Source organism: Entelurus aequoreus, linkage group LG09 (genome assembly GCF_033978785.1).
Source record: "Entelurus aequoreus isolate RoL-2023_Sb linkage group LG09, RoL_Eaeq_v1.1, whole genome shotgun sequence".
Taxonomy (NCBI): Eukaryota; Metazoa; Chordata; class Actinopteri; order Syngnathiformes; family Syngnathidae; genus Entelurus; species Entelurus aequoreus.
The window spans coordinates 93,108-108,854 of NC_084739.1; the positions used below are offsets into that span (position 1 = coordinate 93,108).

Consider the following 15,747-nt stretch of genomic DNA (forward strand, 5'->3'; position numbering starts at 1 on the left):
TATATATATATATATACATACATATATATGGGCAGCACGGTGGCAGAGGGGTTAGTGCGTCTGCCTCACAATACGAAGGTCCTGAGTAGTCTTGGGTTCAATCCCAGGCTCGGGATCTTTCTGTGTGGAGTTTGCATGTTCTCCCCGTGACTGCGTGGGTTCCCTCCGGGTACTCCGGCTTCCTCCCACCCCCAAAGACATGCACCTGGGGATAGGTTGATTGGCAACACTAAATTGGCCCTAGTGTGTGAATGTGAGTGTGAATGTTGTCTGTCTCTCTGTGTTGGCCCTGCGATGAGGTGGCGACTTGTCCAGGGTGTACCCTGCCTTCCGCCCGATTGTAGCTGAGATAGGCTCCAGCGCCCCCCGCGACCCCAAAGGGACTAAGCGGTAGAAAATGGATGGATGGATGGATACATATATATATATATATATATATATATATATATATATATATATATACATACATATATATATATATATATATATTTTTTTTTAAAAACGTTTTTTTTATTTAAATTATTATTTTTTTTTTTTTTTACTAAAAAATGTAGAATTCTGGAGACTGAGCTGGCATTTTTTATGTAGTAAAAACTGATTTTTTTTTTTTACAGTGTATGTAAAAAATGATTCTAATAATCAAATGCATAGACAATTATAAACATGTATTGTGATATACTATTCACTATTAGAAGTGGCCCTCTATAAAAAAAACTATTTAGACGTGCCTGTTTTAATGTGAGACTTCCGCTGCAGTACCTCAACACGCCAGCAGATGCTGCCCTTTTAACTTGGAAAAATAAACTCCAGAAGATTGTTTTGTTGCATTAGAATGATCAATGCTATTCAACTACATAATGAAGAGGGCCGCACTTTCAAGACAGTTTCGGACATCAAAATGTGGATGTTTCGTCAGAAAGTGCCTCCGCAGGTTATATTTCTTAGAAACTGTTTACTTAATTACAAAGTAAACACAATGGCTTCCACACTGCACTGTCAATAAACTCATTATTCTGCCCTCACTACTCGTTTCCAGCATGTGCAGATAGTTAACAGTAAATAGGAAAATAAACTCTAATTTTTGTTGAGGATTAATGTTGCTTCTTTTGGATTATTTTCATTCCTTAGTTTTATTTCTTTAGACTTCATCCTTCATTTAGACTGCAAATACAAACATAACAAAAATACTACATACATTGTGTTTTTCACAAAAAATAAAATACAATGTTTAGGGACAAGCGGTAGAAATGGATGGATGAATGTTTAGTGTTAATATAATAAACTACAAATGTTCACACTTATAAATTACACAACATTCAAACACCGTATGACTTCTCACTATTAGCGTTGTCTCCCTCTACTGGTCAAATGTAGTACTACATGTATTAAACGAGTTTTGATCGTTAATGACAAAAAACAACACGACCACGAATACAAAAAACATCATGAAGTCAGCAATTTCAACACAAAACAAACTTAATATATATATAAATATATTACGTTTGTTTTGTGTTGTATGTGCACAAATGATATCTACTTACAAATGTTGGACCAAGTTTGGTGAGGAAGCTTACTTGTTGCTGCTCGTCTGGATCAATGTGTCCGTCGCTTAAAAGGTCCGCCAGGAAACAATGACTCCAGCTCGGGGAAGAACATTCCTACTTTGTTGTCCAGTCGTCTTTAAAAGTCAAAATTTGTGGAATTTTATTTTATTTTTTTCCAGTGTTAAACGAGTATCTTCTTCTATTCTCCATACTCCTGCTTTATTGTGACAAACATGCTTCGCTGTTGCCCCCTGCGGGGTGGCGGCAGAACTGCATGCATGATCAACCCTAGTTTTAATGGTTTCATCAATTCTATATAGGTTTTTTGATTGATTGATTGATTGAAACTTTTATGAGTAGTTTGCACAGTACAGTACATATTCCGTACAATTGACCACTAAATGGTAACACCCGAATACCTTTTTAACTTGCTTGTCCACGTTAATCAATTCATAGGTTATGTTCGGCGGGCCACAATAGTATTAAATATGTTTTAATCGCATTTAACTTCCATGTTCAACATTTCCCTGTTTATTGATTGATACAACTTGATGAAACCCAAACCAGAGTGGAAGTGACTTGTAGAGAAAAGCTTTTAATTATTCATGTACCCCCATAACACAACCGTGGACTTATTACCGTGATAATATCGTACTGTGGACTTAATACCGTGATAATATCGTACTGTAGCCTTAATACAGTGATAATATCATACCCTGGCCTTAATACCGTGATAATATCGTACCGTGGACTTAATACCGTGGTAATATCGTACTGTGGCCTTAATATCGTGGTAATAGCGTACTGTGGCCTTAATACCGTGATAATATCGTACCGTGGACTTAATACCGTGATAATATCATACCGTGGACTTAATACCGTGGTAATATCGTACCGTGGACTTAATACCGCGATAATGTCATACCGTGGACTTAATACCGTGATAATATTGTACCGTGGACTTAATACCGTGATAATATCATACCGTGGACTTAATACCATGATAACATCGTACCGTGGACTTAATACTGTGATATCGTACTGTGGACTTTAATACCATAACATCGTACCGTGGACCTAATACCGTGATAATATCGTACCCTGGCTTTAATACCGTGATAATATCGTACCGTGGCCTTAATACCGTGATAATATCGTACCGTGGACTTAATACCGTGATAATATCATACCGTGGACTTAATACCATGATACCGTGGACTTAATACTGCAATAATGTCATACCGTGGACTTAATACCGTGATATCGTACTGTGGACTTTAATACCATGATAACATCGTACCGTGGACTTAATACCGTGATAATATCGTACTGTGGCCTTAATACCGTGATAATATCGTACCGTGGACTTAATACCGTGATATCATACCGTGGTAATATCGTACCGTGGCCTTAATACCGTGATAATATCGTACCGTGGACTTAATACCGTGGTAATATCGTACCGTGGCCTTAATACCGTGATAATATCGTACCGTGGACTTAATACCGTGATATCATACCGTGGACTTAATACCGTGATAATATCGTACCGTGGACTTTAATACCATGATAACATTGTACCGTGGACTTAATACCGTGATAATATCATACCATGGACTTTAATACCATGATAACATCGTACCGTGGACTTAATACCGTAATATCGTACCGTGGCCTTAATACCGTGATAATATCGTACCGTGCACTTAATACCGTGATAATATCATACTGTGGACTTAATACCGTGGTAATATCGTCCCGTGGACTTTTACTGGGGTTCAATCCCCACCTTCTACCATCCTAGTCACGTCCGTTGTGTCCTTGGGCAAGACACTTCACCCTTGCTCCTGATGGCTGCTGGTTAGCACCTTGCATGGCAGCTCCCGCCATCAGTGTGTGAATGTGTGTGTGAATGTGTGAATGTGGAAATAGTGTCAAAGCGCTTTGAGTACCTTGAAGGTAGAAAAGCACTATACAAGTATAACCCATTTATCATTTATTATAATATCGTACTGTGGACTTTTATACCATAACATCGTACCGTGGACTTAATACCGTGATAATATCGTACTGTGGACTTTTATACCATAACATCGTACCGTGGACTTAATACCGTGATAATATCGTACCGTGGACTTAATACTGAGATAATATCATACCGTGGACCTAATACCGTGGTAATATCGTACCGTGGACTTAATACCGTGATAATATCGTACTGTGGACTTTAATACCATAACATCGTACCGTGACCTTAATACCGTGATAATATCATACCGTGGCCTTAAAACCGTGATAATATCGTACCGTGGACTTAATACCGTGATGATATCATACCGTGGACTTAATACCATGATAATATCGTACCGTGGACTTAATACTGCAATAATATCATACCGTGGACTTAATACAGTGATAATATCGTACTGTGGACTTTAATACCATGATAACATCGTACCGTGGACTTAATACCGTGATAATATCGGACCGTGGACTTATTACTGTGATAATATCGGACCGTGGACTTATTACCGTGATAATATTGTACTGTAGCCTTAATACTGTGATATTGTACCCTGGCCTTAATACCGTGATAATATCGTACTGTGGACTTAATTCCATGATGTCATACCGTGGTAATATCGTACCGTGGCCTTAATACCGTGATAATATCGTACCGTGGACTTAATACCGTGATATCATACCGTGGTAATATCGTACCGTGGCCTTAATACCGTGATAATATCGTACTGTGGCCTTAATACCGTGATACACAATAACTTTCAACTTGCTTGTCCACGTTAATCAATTCATAGGTTATGTTCGGCGGGCCACAATATTATTAAATATATTTTAATCGCATTTAACTTCCATGTTCAACATTTCCCTGTTTATTGACTGATATAACTTGATGAAACCCAAACCGGACCAGAAGTGACTTGTAGAGAAAAGCTTTTAATTATTAATGTACCCCCATAACACAACAATTGGATCTGTACATACATATTTCACACAAGATTAAACAGTTGACTTAAAAAAACAACAACAAAAGGGTTAAGTCGTAATAAAGCTTTAAACGGTTTAAAAATCTAAAAACAAATACTCCTGAGATGCATAAAACCGAGTTCAACGCGATTATAAAACAGGCCTAAACTAAGAGTGGGAATTACGTAAAGCTTACATGCAGCAGTACTAAGGTAGTGAATAATAATAATAATAATAATAAGGCTAATTGCAGCAGTCAGTTGGGTCCAGACCAGACCTGGGCAAATTAAGGCCCGGGGGCCACATGCGGCCCGCTGAGCTTTTCAATCTGGCCCGCCGGACATTCCCAAATATATATTTTTTTATCTTTAAGATGGAAAGTGTAGCTGCCATTATGATGTGCAGTCATGTTTTCTAATGACCGTAAGTCTTCAACTATACTAAGTCTTTCAATGCTTGGAATCTGCGCTTATGGATGATATACTAGTTACTATGGTAATCTAATTAGTTACTATGGTCATCTAATTAGTTGCTATGGTCATCTAATGAGTTACTATGGTCATCTAATTAGTTACTATGGTCATCTAATTAGTTGCTATGGTCATCTAATTAGTTACTATGGTCATCTAATTAGTTGCTATGGTCATCTAATGAGTTACTATGGTCATCTAGTTACTATGGTAATCTAATTAGTTACTATGGTCATCTAACTAGTTACTATGGTAATCTAACTAGTTACTATGGTAATCTACGTCACAGCAGCTCAGACGAGGCACCAAGCAGTGTGGGCGGGAAGCGTTTCCACAGACGCGGAAGGAGATTTTCACAATAAAGTTCTAAAGCTTAGTGATTTATAGAATAAAACATAATAGAAAATAAAGTACTTTATTGATCCCTGGGGGAAATTCAGCAAATATCAGATATATCAGATTGTAGGTGGGTTTTATTTTGTACCCTTCGCGTTCATATTTCACTGTTTGCTGCATTTTTGTTGCGTTTCACTTGATTGTAAAATATGTCAATCGAAATGGGGTGTGACGTTTACGGAGCCCCTAAAGGGACATGGGGGAAAACTTTTTTTTTATAATTTTTTTTGCGCACGAGAAACTTTTTATAAAGTTATAAAAAAAAAAAAGAAAAGTTTTTTAAATAATTTATCTATTTTTTTTAGACATGTATCTCGTGCGCACGAGAAACTACCTCGTGCGCACGAGATACATGTAAAAAAAAAAAAAAAAAAAAAAAGTATACAATTTTTTTTTTTTTTTTATAACTTAAAATTTATCTTCTTTTTTTTTTTAGACATGTATCTCGTGCGCACGAGAAACTTTTTATAAGGTTATAAAAAAAAATGTTATAATTATTATTATTTTTTTAGACATGTATCTCGTGCGCAAGAGAAACTATCTCGTGCGCACGAGATACATGTCAAAAAATTAAAAAAAATAAAAAATAATAAAAATTGTATTTTATTTTTTATAATTTAATTAAAAACATTTTTTTATTTTTTATAATTTATCAATTTTTGTTTAGACATGTTTCTCGTGCGCACGAGAAACTTTTTATAAAGTTATAAAAGAAAAATGTTATAATTTTTTTTTAGACATGTATCTCGTGCGCAAGAGAAACTATCTCGTGCGCAAGAGATACATGTCAAAAAACAAACAAAAAAAAAAAAATTGTATTTTATTTTTTATAACTTAATAAAAAAATTTTTTAAATTTTTTATAATTTCTAAAAAAAATTTTAGACATGTATCTCGTGCGCAAGAGAAACTATCTCGTGCGCAAGAGATACATGTCAAAAAATTAAAAAAATTAAAAAATAATAAAAATTGTATTTTATTTTTTATAATTTAATACAAATTTTATTTTTATTTTTTATAATTTATCAAATTTTTTTAGACATGTATCTTGTGTGTACGAGAAACTTTTTATAAAGTTATAAAAGAAAAATGTTATAATTTTTTTTAGACATGTATCTCGTGCGCAAGAGAAACTATCTCGTGCGCAAGAGATACATGTCAAAAAATAAAAAATAAAATAAAAATTGTATTTTATTTTTTATAACTTAATAAAAAATTTTGTAAAATTTTTAATAATTTATAAAAAAAATTTTAGACATGTATCTCGTGCGCACGAGAAACTTTTTATAAAGTTGTACAAAAAAATGTTATAATTTAAAAAAAAATAATTTTTTAGACATGTATCTCGTGCGCATGATAAACTATCTCGTGCGCAAGAGATACATGTAAAAAAAAAAAAAAAAAAAAAAAATTGTTATTTGATTTTTTATAACTTTATAAAAAAATAAATAAATAAATAAAAAAAATTATCACACATTTTTTTTTTGCCCCATGTCCCTTTAGGGGCTCCGCAGACGTTCATATGTTGTCAATATTCAGTGTTTTATTGTTCATAGAAAAATATAAAATTCCATTCTGTTTTTTAAGGCGGTCTGTCATAACGTTTTTAGCATTCAATCAGACATTATTGTGAGGTTTTGTATTAGTGTTCCTAAAAAATAGATATACCGGCCCCCAGACACATTTTTTCTCTAAATTTGGCCCCCCGAGTCAAAATAATTGCCCAGGCCTGGTCCAGAGGATGGTTTAAAAAGGTAGCACCAGCTTTAAGAGTTGTTTTACTGCATTGTTGTTGTGTTGGAAGGCACTTCCATCAGGCACCGTGTGTTTGTGTGTGACATCAGTAACTTGAAAAAAAGCCTGCAGCGAGTACCTTTCAAAGGTCATGGCTCCGAATTCCAACAGTTTCTGCTAAAGCTGTATTAGCTGGTGTGTCCAAAAGGCTGAAAATAATCGTTACAATAACGGCGTCGTGGCGGCGAGGCGCGCTTTGTGGACGTAAAACGAGCTTCTGACGGACAAAAAGGTCCACGAGGCAAAGATCACAAGACCTTTGTGTTCCAGCTTGAAGCCAAACTGTCTTTGAAAAGTGTGAGAGGCGACACAGTGAAAGCTTCCGAGGTTGACAGGTATTGAAAAGCAGACTGGCCTTTGGGTGGAAGCTTGTCCAGAAATAGAAAAATAAATATATGGATGGGACGGTTCCTTCTCAAGGGCCTGGGGGGTACTGAGCGATGGGCTCCAGCTTGGTGACGTGGCCGATCCCTTTGGTCACCCCCTCCCTGAAGAGCACCTTGGCGCCCATCTTCAGGTACTCCGGGTGCTTGATGAACTTGAACTGGACCACGGCCTTCTCCCCCGTCCTCAGCTCCTCCTGACGGACCATGCAAGCGTCAGCTTACGAGGGGGAAAAAAATCCCCACACGTGCGAAATTGGCAGAAAAACAGACAAATAAAGGCAAAAAGGCACACCGTATTTTAGGACTAAAAGGCGCACTTTCAAATCCTTTCATTTTCTCAAAACTCGACAGTGCGCCTTATAACCTAATGTACGGAATCATTTTGGTTGTGCTTACCGACCTCAAAGTTATTATATTTGCTACATTTGGTAAATGGAAAGTGTGACCGGTAGATGGCAGTCAAACATAAGAGATATGTGTAGACTGCAATATGACTCAAGTGAACAACACCATCATGTTATATGTTCCGTTGAGAATATAGAACATTACACAAGGCGCTCAAAAATCTATCAAAGTGTTTTTAGTACGACTTTGGTAAGCTATGAAGCCGCACCGCTTGATGGATTGTACCGTTTGTACCGTGATAATATCGTACCGTGGACTTAATACCGTGATAATATCGTACCGTGGACTTACATGGACTTAATACAGTGACAATATCGTACTGTGATAATATCGTACCGTGGACTTAATACTGTGATAATATCGTACCGTGGACTTTAATACCCTGATAATATCGTACCGTGGACTTAATACCGTGATAATATCGTACCGTGGACTTACTACCGTGATAATATCGTACCGTGGACTTACTACCGTGATAATATCATACTGTGATAAATCAAATCAAATCAAATCAAATCAAATCAACTTTATTTATAAAGCACATTTAAAATTTACCACATGGGGTAGCCAAAGTGCTGTACAATGGGCAGGTTAAAAGATAATACGAGAACCGAGCAAACACAACACAACACAAACAGAACACGATAAAAATAATATCGTACCGTGGACTTAATTCCCTGATAACATCGTACTGTGGCCTTAATACTGTGATAATATCGTACCCTGGCTTTAATACAGTGATAATATCGTACCATGGACTTAATACCGGGATAACATCGTACCCTGGGCTTAATACCGTGATAATGTCATACCGTGGACTTTAATACCGTGATAACATCGTACTGTGGGTTTAATATCGTGATAATATCGTACCATGGACTTAATACCGTAATAATATCCACCGTGGACTTAATACCGTGATAATATCGTACTGTAGACTTAATACCATGATAATATTGTACCGTGGACTTAATATCGTGGTAATATCGTACCGTGGACTTAATACCGTGACAACATCATACCGTGGACTTAATACAGTGATAATATCGTACTGTGGGCTTAATATCGTGATAATATCGTACCATGGACTTAATACCGTGATAATATTGTACTGTAGACTTAATACCATGATAATATTGTATTGTGGACTTAATATCGTGGTAATATTGTACCGTGGACTTAATGCCGTGACAACATCATACCGTGGACTCAATACAGTGATAATATCGTACCGTGGCCTTAATACCGTGATATCGTACCGTGAACTTAATACCGCGATAATAGCGTAGCGTTGATTTAATACCGTGATAATATTGTACAGTGGACTTTAATACTGTTATAACATCATACCCTGGACTTAATACCGTGATAATATCGCACCGTGGACTTATTACTGTGATAATATCGTACCGTGGACTTAATACCGTGATAATATTGTACCCTGGCCTTAATACTGTGATAATATCGTACCCTGGCCTTAATACGGTGATAATATCGTACCGTAGACTTAATACCACAATAATATCGCATCGTGGCCTTAATACGTGAACATATCGTACCGTGAACTTAATACCGTGGTAATAGCGTAGCGTTGACTTAATACCGTGATAATATCGTACCGTGGACTTAATACTGTGATAATATGGTACCGTGGACGTAATACTGCGATAATATCCTACTATGGACTTTAATACCGTGATAATATCATACCGTGGACTTAAAACCGTGACAATATTGTACCGTGGACTTAATACCGTGATAATATCGTACCGTGGCCTTAATACCGTGATAATATCGTACTGTGGCTTTAATACCGTGATAATATTGTACTGTGGACTTAATACCGTGATAATATCATACCGTGGACTTAAAACCGTGACAATATTGTACCGTGGACTTAATACCGTGATAATATCGTTCTGTGGCCTTAATACCGTGATAATATCGTACTGTGGACTTAATACCGTGATAATATCATACCGTGGACTTAAAACCGTGACAATATTGTACCGTGGACTTAATACCGTGATAATATCGTACTGTGGCCTTAATACCGTGATAATAGCATACTGTGGACTTAATACCGTGAAAATATTGTATCGTGAGATCTGACAGCGTTACTGTACATCCCTAATAACAACTGGTTGAACGCTCACCTTGCCATAGATGGCTTCCACGGTCGCTGTCTGTCGCACGTTGCCGGTGTGCACGGTCACCTGGAAGCCCTTGTGGAAGGTCTTGGAGTGGAAGAGCAGCACTATCTCTGCTTCGAATACCCAGCAGATGGTGGGATCCATCTCCGGACTCACCATCACCATCCCCTGCAGGAAGACGTCATGAGCCGCACTGCGTCGGCACGCGTAAAAATAAGACGTGAACCGAAGTCGGAACCTTTCTTAGCAACGTCCGGTCGAATTCGCCGAGCGCTAAGGTGGCAGCCTGGCCGGCTCGCAGCACCCTGCAAGCGGAGCGGTTTCTCTGGATGCTCCCGACGGTCAGCTTGTGGAAGTGGCCCGAGTCTGTGGGCCCGACGACGAGATGGTCTCCCTCACGGCAAATTCCACTGCGGAGAAAAAAACACTTTTCGTTTGCCGGCCTGCTATAAAATGTCATTTGAACACTTTTTTTACTCACTTTTTTTTATTATGTTAAAATACCGTATTTTCCGCACTATAAAGCGCACCGGATTATAAGGCGCACCTTCAATGAATGGCATATTTCAAAACTGTGTTCATATATAAGGCGCACCGGATTATAAGGCGCACCTTCAATGAATGGCATATTTCAAAACTGTGTTCATATATAAGGCGCACCGGATTATAAGGGGCACCTATGCATCCATTAGATCAGTGGTCCCCAACCTTTTTGTAGCTGCGGACCGGTCAACGCTTGAAAATTTGTCCCACGGTCCGGTTGGGGGGAGGGGGGCGGGGGGATTTAAAAAAAAAAAAAAAAAATTTTTTTAGATGCGCCTTATAGTGCGGAAAATACGGTACTGAACAGATGTTTTATTGGGATAAGGCAAACATCTGTTCAGTATTTTAACATAAAAGTGTTTGATTGTGAGACGTTAAAAGCCACAGAATGCAACGAGTCCATCAGACCCACAAACGCTGGCTGAGTAACAACAATATGAACATTACACAAGGGTCACCGTATTTTTCGGACTATAAATCGCAGTTTTTTTTCATGGTTTGGCCGGGGGTGCGACTTATACTCAGGAGCGACTTATGTGTGAAATTATTAACACGTTACCGAGCGATTTATACTCCGAAAAATGCGGTATGTAATGGTTAAACCAAAAATAAGAACAAAAGGTGAGTGCCCTTAAGAAAAGGCATTGAAGCTTAGTGAAGGCTATGCAGAGCGAAACTAAGACTGAACTGGCAACAAAGTAAACACAAACAGAATGCTGGACGACAGCAAAGACTTACTGTGGAGCAAAGACGACGTACATCCGAACATGACATGACAATCAACAATGTCCCCACAAAGAAGGATAAAAACAACTGAAATAGTCTTGATCGCTAAAACAAAGTACCATATTTTTCGGACTATAAGTCGCAGTTTTTTTCGTAGTGCGACTTATACTCAGGAGCGACTTATGTGTGAAATGATTAACACGTTACCGTAAAATATCAAATAATATTATTTAGCTCATTCACGTAAGAGACTAGACGTATAAGATTTCATGGGAGTTAGCAATTAGGAGTGACAGATTGTTTGGTAAACGTATAGCATGTTCTATATGTTATAGTTATTTGAATGACTCTTACCATAATATGTTACGTTAACATACCAGTTGGTTATTTATGCCTCATATAACGTACACTTATTCAGCCTGTTGTTCACTATTCTTTAGACATTTTAAATTGCCTTTCAAATGTCTATTCTTGGTGTTGGCTTTTATCAAATACATTTCCCCAAAAAATGTGATTTATACTCCAGTGCGACTTATATATGTTTTTTTCCTTCTTTGTTATGCATTTTCGGCCGGTGCGACTTATACTCCAAAAAAATACGGTAATACTAACCTGTACAAAGTACCGCCCACCACTGTCCCCACTTCTGGCACGGTGTAGATCTCATCCACCTGCAACGGATCGTCTGTCAATCAAACGTCTTCAGTGGCATTCCAACTCACCTTGTCTCACCTGAAACTCGGTCAGCTGCTGCATGAGCTCCTCCTGCTCCTTGCTGTTGCTGAGAGGAGGGATGATGTTGAAGAAGACCTTGAGGAGGTCCAGGTTCTCTCCGGACACGCTGGACACGGTGAAGACGGGCGTGATACTGCCGGGGGGGGGGGGGGGGGGGGGGAGAGCGGCGATCAACAAAAAGCCCTCGCTTCGGGTGTGACATTTTTTGCGGCGGCTTTTCCATACTTGGGCGACTGGGCAAACTGCTGCGCTGCCGCCACGGCGTCGTCCGTGTTGGCGATCAACATGGGCACCTTGTTACAGCCCGGCTGCTTCAGAACGCGCTCCAGCTGACGCACGGTGCGCTCCACGATGCACCGCGCGCACAGGTCCACTTTGCTGATGACGATGAAGATGGGCACCTTCAGGGCCAGGGCGAAGCCCAGGTGCTCCCACGTCGTGCCGACTGCAAAACAAGCGCAGGAATTCAAACAAAACTGTTGGGAATGTTTTTTTTCATGACCTATTGTCTCTAAGAATGTACTGTAAGGAATGCATTTAGTTTTAAGAGTTCTTTCTTTATTCATAGCCTTCATCATATAATCACTCCTCTATCAAATACACGTAGGCGGGATGTCAGGATGGCCGAGCGGTCTAAGGCGCTGCGTTTAGGTCGCAGTCTCCTCTGGAGGCGTGGGTTCAAATCCCACTTCTGACAACACACAAGTTTTATTGCAACAATCCCTCGTCAAGCACAGACGGTATCGGGACTCTAAGTATGTGGTAAACAAACACACCTTCATGAAAGCAGAGGTCTTCCAACAGTTCTTGTTGGGACTCTACGAAATGAGGCATTCCAGTTCTTCCAACAAAACCTTTTTGACTCTCTGCACTACTTTAAAAACCCATGTGGGTGGACCTGGTCATACCATACCGCACACGGTACAGTAGAAGTCAGGAAATACAAAAGGGCTTCGTTTTACAGCCCTCATGTAATCACTCCTCTATCAAATACATTGCAAACGGATGTCAGGATGGCCGAGCGGTCTAAGGCGCTGCGTTCAGGTCGCAGTCTCCTCTGGAGGCGTGGGTTCAAATCCCACTTCTGACAACACACAAGTTTTATTGCAACAATCCCTCGTCAAGCACAGACGGTATCGGGACTCTAAGTATGTGGTAAACAAACACACCTTCATAAAAGCAGAGGTCTTCCAACAGTTCTTGTTGGGACTCTACGAAATGAGGCATTCCACTTCTTACAACAAAACCTTTTTGACTCTATGCACTACTTTAAAAACCCATGTGGGTGGACCTGGTCATACCATACCGCACACGGTACAGTAGAAGTCAGGAAATACAAAAGGGCTTCGTTATACAGCCCTCATGTAATCACTCCTCTATCAAATACATAACAAACGGATGTCAGGATGGCCGAGCGGTCTAAGGCGCTGCGTTCAGGTCGCAGTCTCCTCTGGAGGCGTGGGTTCAAATCCCACTTCTGACAGCACACAAGTTTTATTGCAACAATCCCTCGTCAAGCACAGACGGTATCGTGACTCTAAGCATGTGGTAAACAAACACACCTTCACAAAAGCAGAGGTCTTCCAACAGTTCTTGTTTGGACTCTACGAAATGAGGCATTCCCCTTCTTACAACAAAACCTTTACGACCCCCAGCAGTAGTTTAATACCCCACGTGGGTGGACCTGTTCATACCATACCGCACACGGTACAGTCAAAGTCAGGAAATACCAGTCCTCATGTAATCACTCCTCTATCAAATACATTGCAAACGGATGTCAGGATGGCCGAGCGGTCTAAGGCGCTGCGTTCAGGTCGCAGTCTCCTCTGGAGGCGTGGGTTCAAATCCCACTTCTGACAACACACAAGTTTTATTGCAACAATCCCTCGTCAAGCACAGACGGTATCGGGACTCTAAGTATGTGGTAAACAAACACACCTTCATAAAAGCAGAGGTCTTCCAACAGTTCTTGTTGGGACTCTACGAAATGAAGCATTCCACTTCTTACAACAAAACCTTTTTGACTCTATGCACTACTTTAAAAACCCATGTGGGTGGACCTGGTCATACCATACCGCACACGGTACAGTAGAAGTCAGGAAATACAAAAGGGCTTCGTTTTACAGCCCTCATGTAATCACTCCTCTATCAAATACATTGCAAACGGATGTCAGGATGGCCGAGCGGTCTAAGGCGCTGCGTTCAGGTCGCAGTCTCCTCTGGAGGCGTGGGTTCAAATCCCACTTCTGACAACACACAAGTTTTATTGCAACAATCCCTCGTCAAGCACAGACGGTATCGGGACTCTAAGTATGTGGTAAACAAACACACCTTCATAAAAGCAGAGGTCTTCCAACAGTTCTTGTTGGGACTCTACGAAATGAGGCATTCCACTTCTTACAACAAAACCTTTTTGACTCTATGCACTACTTTAAAAACCCATGTGGGTGGACCTGGTCATACCATACCGCACACGGTACAGTAGAAGTCAGGAAATACAAAAGGGCTTCGTTATACAGCCCTCATGTAATCACTCCTCTATCAAATACATAACAAACGGATGTCAGGATGGCCGAGCGGTCTAAGGCGCTGCGTTCAGGTCGCAGTCTCCTCTGGAGGCGTGGGTTCAAATCCCACTTCTGACAGCACACAAGTTTTATTGCAACAATCCCTCGTCAAGCACAGACGGTATCGTGACTCTAAGCATGTGGTAAACAAACACACCTTCACAAAAGCAGAGGTCTTCCAACAGTTCTTGTTTGGACTCTACGAAATGAGGCATTCCCCTTCTTACAACAAAACCTTTACGACCCCCAGCAGTAGTTTAATACCCCACGTGGGTGGACCTGTTCATACCATACCGCACACGGTACAGTCAAAGTCAGGAAATACCAGTCCTCATGTAATCACTCCTCTATCAAATACATTGCAAACGGATGTCAGGATGGCCGAGCGGTCTAAGGCGCTGCGTTCAGGTCGCAGTCTCCTCTGGAGGCGTGGGTTCAAATCCCACTTCTGACAACACACAAGTTTTATTGCAACAATCCCTCGTCAAGCACAGACGGTATCGGGACTCTAAGTATGTGGTAAACAAACACACCTTCATAAAAGCAGAGGTCTTCCAACAGTTCTTGTTGGGACTCTACGAAATGAAGCATTCCACTTCTTACAACAAAACCTTTTTGACTCTATGCACTACTTTAAAAACCCATGTGGGTGGACCTGGTCATACCATACCGCACACGGTACAGTAGAAGTCAGGAAATACAAAAGGGCTTCGTTATACAGCCCTCATGTAATCACTCCTCTATCAAATACATAACAAACGGATGTCAGGATGGCCGAGCGGTCTAAGGCGCTGCGTTCAGGTCGCAGTCTCCTCTGGAGGCGTGGGTTCAAATCCCACTTCTGACAGCACACAAGTTTTATTGCAACAATCCCTCGTCAAGCACAGACGGTATCGTGACTCTAAGCATGTGGTAAACAAACACACCTTCACAAAAGCAGAGGTCTTCCAACAGTTCTTGTTTGGACTCTACGAAATGAGGCATTCCCCTTCTTACAACAAAACCTTTACGACCCCCAGCAGTAGTTTAATACCCCACGTGGGT

At 40.0% G+C, this 15,747-nt stretch overlaps 1 protein-coding gene and 8 non-coding genes across 9 annotated transcripts in view; 8 read left to right on the forward strand and 1 right to left on the reverse strand.

Annotated features, from left to right (window-relative positions):
* Positions 1 to 6,884: 6,884 nt before the first annotated feature.
* LOC133656732 (GTP-binding protein 2-like) overlaps positions 6,885 to 15,747 on the reverse strand; it is a 76,314-nt gene continuing 67,451 nt past the window's right edge. Inside the window, exons 7-12 of the mRNA XM_062057564.1 lie at positions 12,362 to 12,581; positions 12,134 to 12,269; positions 12,014 to 12,072; positions 10,371 to 10,542; positions 10,136 to 10,300; positions 6,885 to 7,768 (exon numbers count right to left, since the gene is read on the reverse strand). Of these exons, the coding sequence (XP_061913548.1) occupies positions 7,604 to 7,768; positions 10,136 to 10,300; positions 10,371 to 10,542; positions 12,014 to 12,072; positions 12,134 to 12,269; positions 12,362 to 12,581 (917 nt within the window). The 3' untranslated portion in view covers positions 6,885 to 7,603. The remainder of the gene's footprint in view (positions 7,769 to 10,135; positions 10,301 to 10,370; positions 10,543 to 12,013; positions 12,073 to 12,133; positions 12,270 to 12,361; positions 12,582 to 15,747) is intronic.
* trnal-uag (transfer RNA leucine (anticodon UAG)) lies at positions 12,751 to 12,833 on the forward strand. The gene has a single exon. It is a non-coding gene; the product is annotated as a tRNA-Leu (tRNA).
* On the forward strand, positions 13,144 to 13,226 carry trnal-cag (transfer RNA leucine (anticodon CAG)). The gene has a single exon. It is a non-coding gene; the product is annotated as a tRNA-Leu (tRNA).
* On the forward strand, positions 13,537 to 13,619 carry trnal-cag (transfer RNA leucine (anticodon CAG)). Its single transcript has one exon. It is a non-coding gene; the product is annotated as a tRNA-Leu (tRNA).
* Positions 13,913 to 13,995, forward strand: trnal-cag (transfer RNA leucine (anticodon CAG)). The gene has a single exon. It is a non-coding gene; the product is annotated as a tRNA-Leu (tRNA).
* Positions 14,306 to 14,388, forward strand: trnal-cag (transfer RNA leucine (anticodon CAG)). The gene has a single exon. It is a non-coding gene; the product is annotated as a tRNA-Leu (tRNA).
* trnal-cag (transfer RNA leucine (anticodon CAG)) lies at positions 14,699 to 14,781 on the forward strand. Its single transcript has one exon. It is a non-coding gene; the product is annotated as a tRNA-Leu (tRNA).
* Positions 15,075 to 15,157, forward strand: trnal-cag (transfer RNA leucine (anticodon CAG)). The gene has a single exon. It is a non-coding gene; the product is annotated as a tRNA-Leu (tRNA).
* trnal-cag (transfer RNA leucine (anticodon CAG)) lies at positions 15,468 to 15,550 on the forward strand. The gene has a single exon. It is a non-coding gene; the product is annotated as a tRNA-Leu (tRNA).